General features: G+C 46.2%; 1 protein-coding gene across 1 annotated transcript; it reads right to left on the bottom strand.

Moving 5' to 3' along the window:
• Positions 1–445: 445 nt before the first annotated feature.
• W97_05894 (uncharacterized protein) lies at positions 446–1,217 on the bottom strand (the record flags this gene model as incomplete). Its single annotated transcript, XM_007783775.1, has 3 exons — positions 446–479; positions 544–981; positions 1,033–1,217. 3 exons carry the CDS (start codon positions 1,215–1,217, stop codon positions 446–448), a joined length of 657 nt encoding a protein of 218 aa, XP_007781965.1.
• Between the last annotated feature and the right edge of the window lie 237 nt (positions 1,218–1,454).

Here is a 1,454-nt window from a genome sequence, read left to right as displayed (position 1 = left end):
TTAACTCTATTGCTAGAGGGCTTAGGTATAGGCTTTAATGTCCTCCTCGCTCTTACCTCTATAGCTTTCTTTAGAACCACCTTTATTTTTATAACTTTACTAGGGCGCACTTTTACTCTTATAAGTTATATAGCTCTCTTTCGGCGCTCTATTAGGCGCGTGTTTTAGGATAATGAGGGCTACTATTCGGTCCCTAATAATAGGCTCTAGATTGGTAAGAGTAGTGGGTCGGGTAATATAAGTAGTTCGTCTTTAGACTTAGATATATTACTTAAGAAGTTAGAGTGCGATAATATAGTATTCTAAGATGTTAGTCGTGGCCCCTTTTATAATATGTAAGGCGCCAGTAGTCTAGGTGCTTATGCATCGCGTAGTGGCGCTAGTAACTATTAGGATGTGATCTAACTAGTATTGGGAATAGAGCGGCGGAGGAGACTTGGCGGTGTTAAAGGGGGAGGAGGTGTTTCTCTGCTAGGGGCCTGGAATAGTGGGTGAAAGAGTCTTCGAGCGGCTGATCGTCGAGGCGCTATAGTCACTACTGACTTAAGTGAGTCCTGTGTTGACTGTATGGGCGTTGTTGGAGGTGGGGGAAACTCTTCGACCACTGGGTGCTGACTTGCTAGTGCGGAGTCGCTATCATCTGAGAAGCGCTCAGGGATAATGGTATCGGAGCTAACTTCAATATATTCTAGCGGCGGGCTTGGCTTGTGGGGAAGTGCCCCCGTCATCCACGGTTCGTCGCCTAAATGGATGCCGCTATGGCCGTCGGAGAGAGGCGGGACGGCTGCTTGTGGGACGGCTGCTTGTAGCGCGGGAGCGTTGTGCTCATCTAGCGTGCGACGGTGTTTCTTAAGCGTATCCGCTGTCGCAAGGACCTCCTTGTAGAGAAGTGGACTATACTTCAACGGGCCGAGGGCTTGAGCAATAGTCTTTTCGCGGTAGATGTAATCCGGAAGGTCTGTGTCTGTCTCTTTAACACCACTTTTTACTATTAGCGCATGTATTCTTTACTGCGTACCCTTAGATACTTACTTGTTGCGTTCATACTCAAGCCGCCTCCGCCGTAACCGAAGCTGCTTTGCGACGCGGTTATCTCTCCTCACAGATATTGCTGCTGCTTTCTCTGCAGCTTTAGACTGCCATTTCTCCCGGTTCCGTTCGATTTTAGCTTTTTGCTTATCAGTTAACTGGTCTTTTGAGCGCTTTCGTCGTGCCATGTTGCTGTAAAGTGTGCAAGTATAACTAGTATATTGGTATAGCCTTTATTTCGTTGTGCGCAATAACTCTAGCCGGCTGCCAGGGCTGCCGAAGGCCCGCTACCCGACTAGCGCAGAAAACTCTACAGGATACATCACGCATATTCTAATATATGTTTTATATAAATATTTTAAAGAGTAAGTACAGCTAGTTCCACTATAAGAAACCCTTTTATCTTAACCTAGAAAAATAGATAT

Source organism: Coniosporium apollinis (genome assembly GCF_000281105.1).
Source record: "Coniosporium apollinis CBS 100218 chromosome Unknown supercont1.29, whole genome shotgun sequence".
In the NCBI taxonomy this organism is placed as follows: domain Eukaryota; kingdom Fungi; phylum Ascomycota; class Dothideomycetes; genus Coniosporium; species Coniosporium apollinis.
The sequence above is the reverse complement of the archived record's forward strand: the minus strand, read 5'-3'. Positions and strand labels throughout refer to the sequence as shown.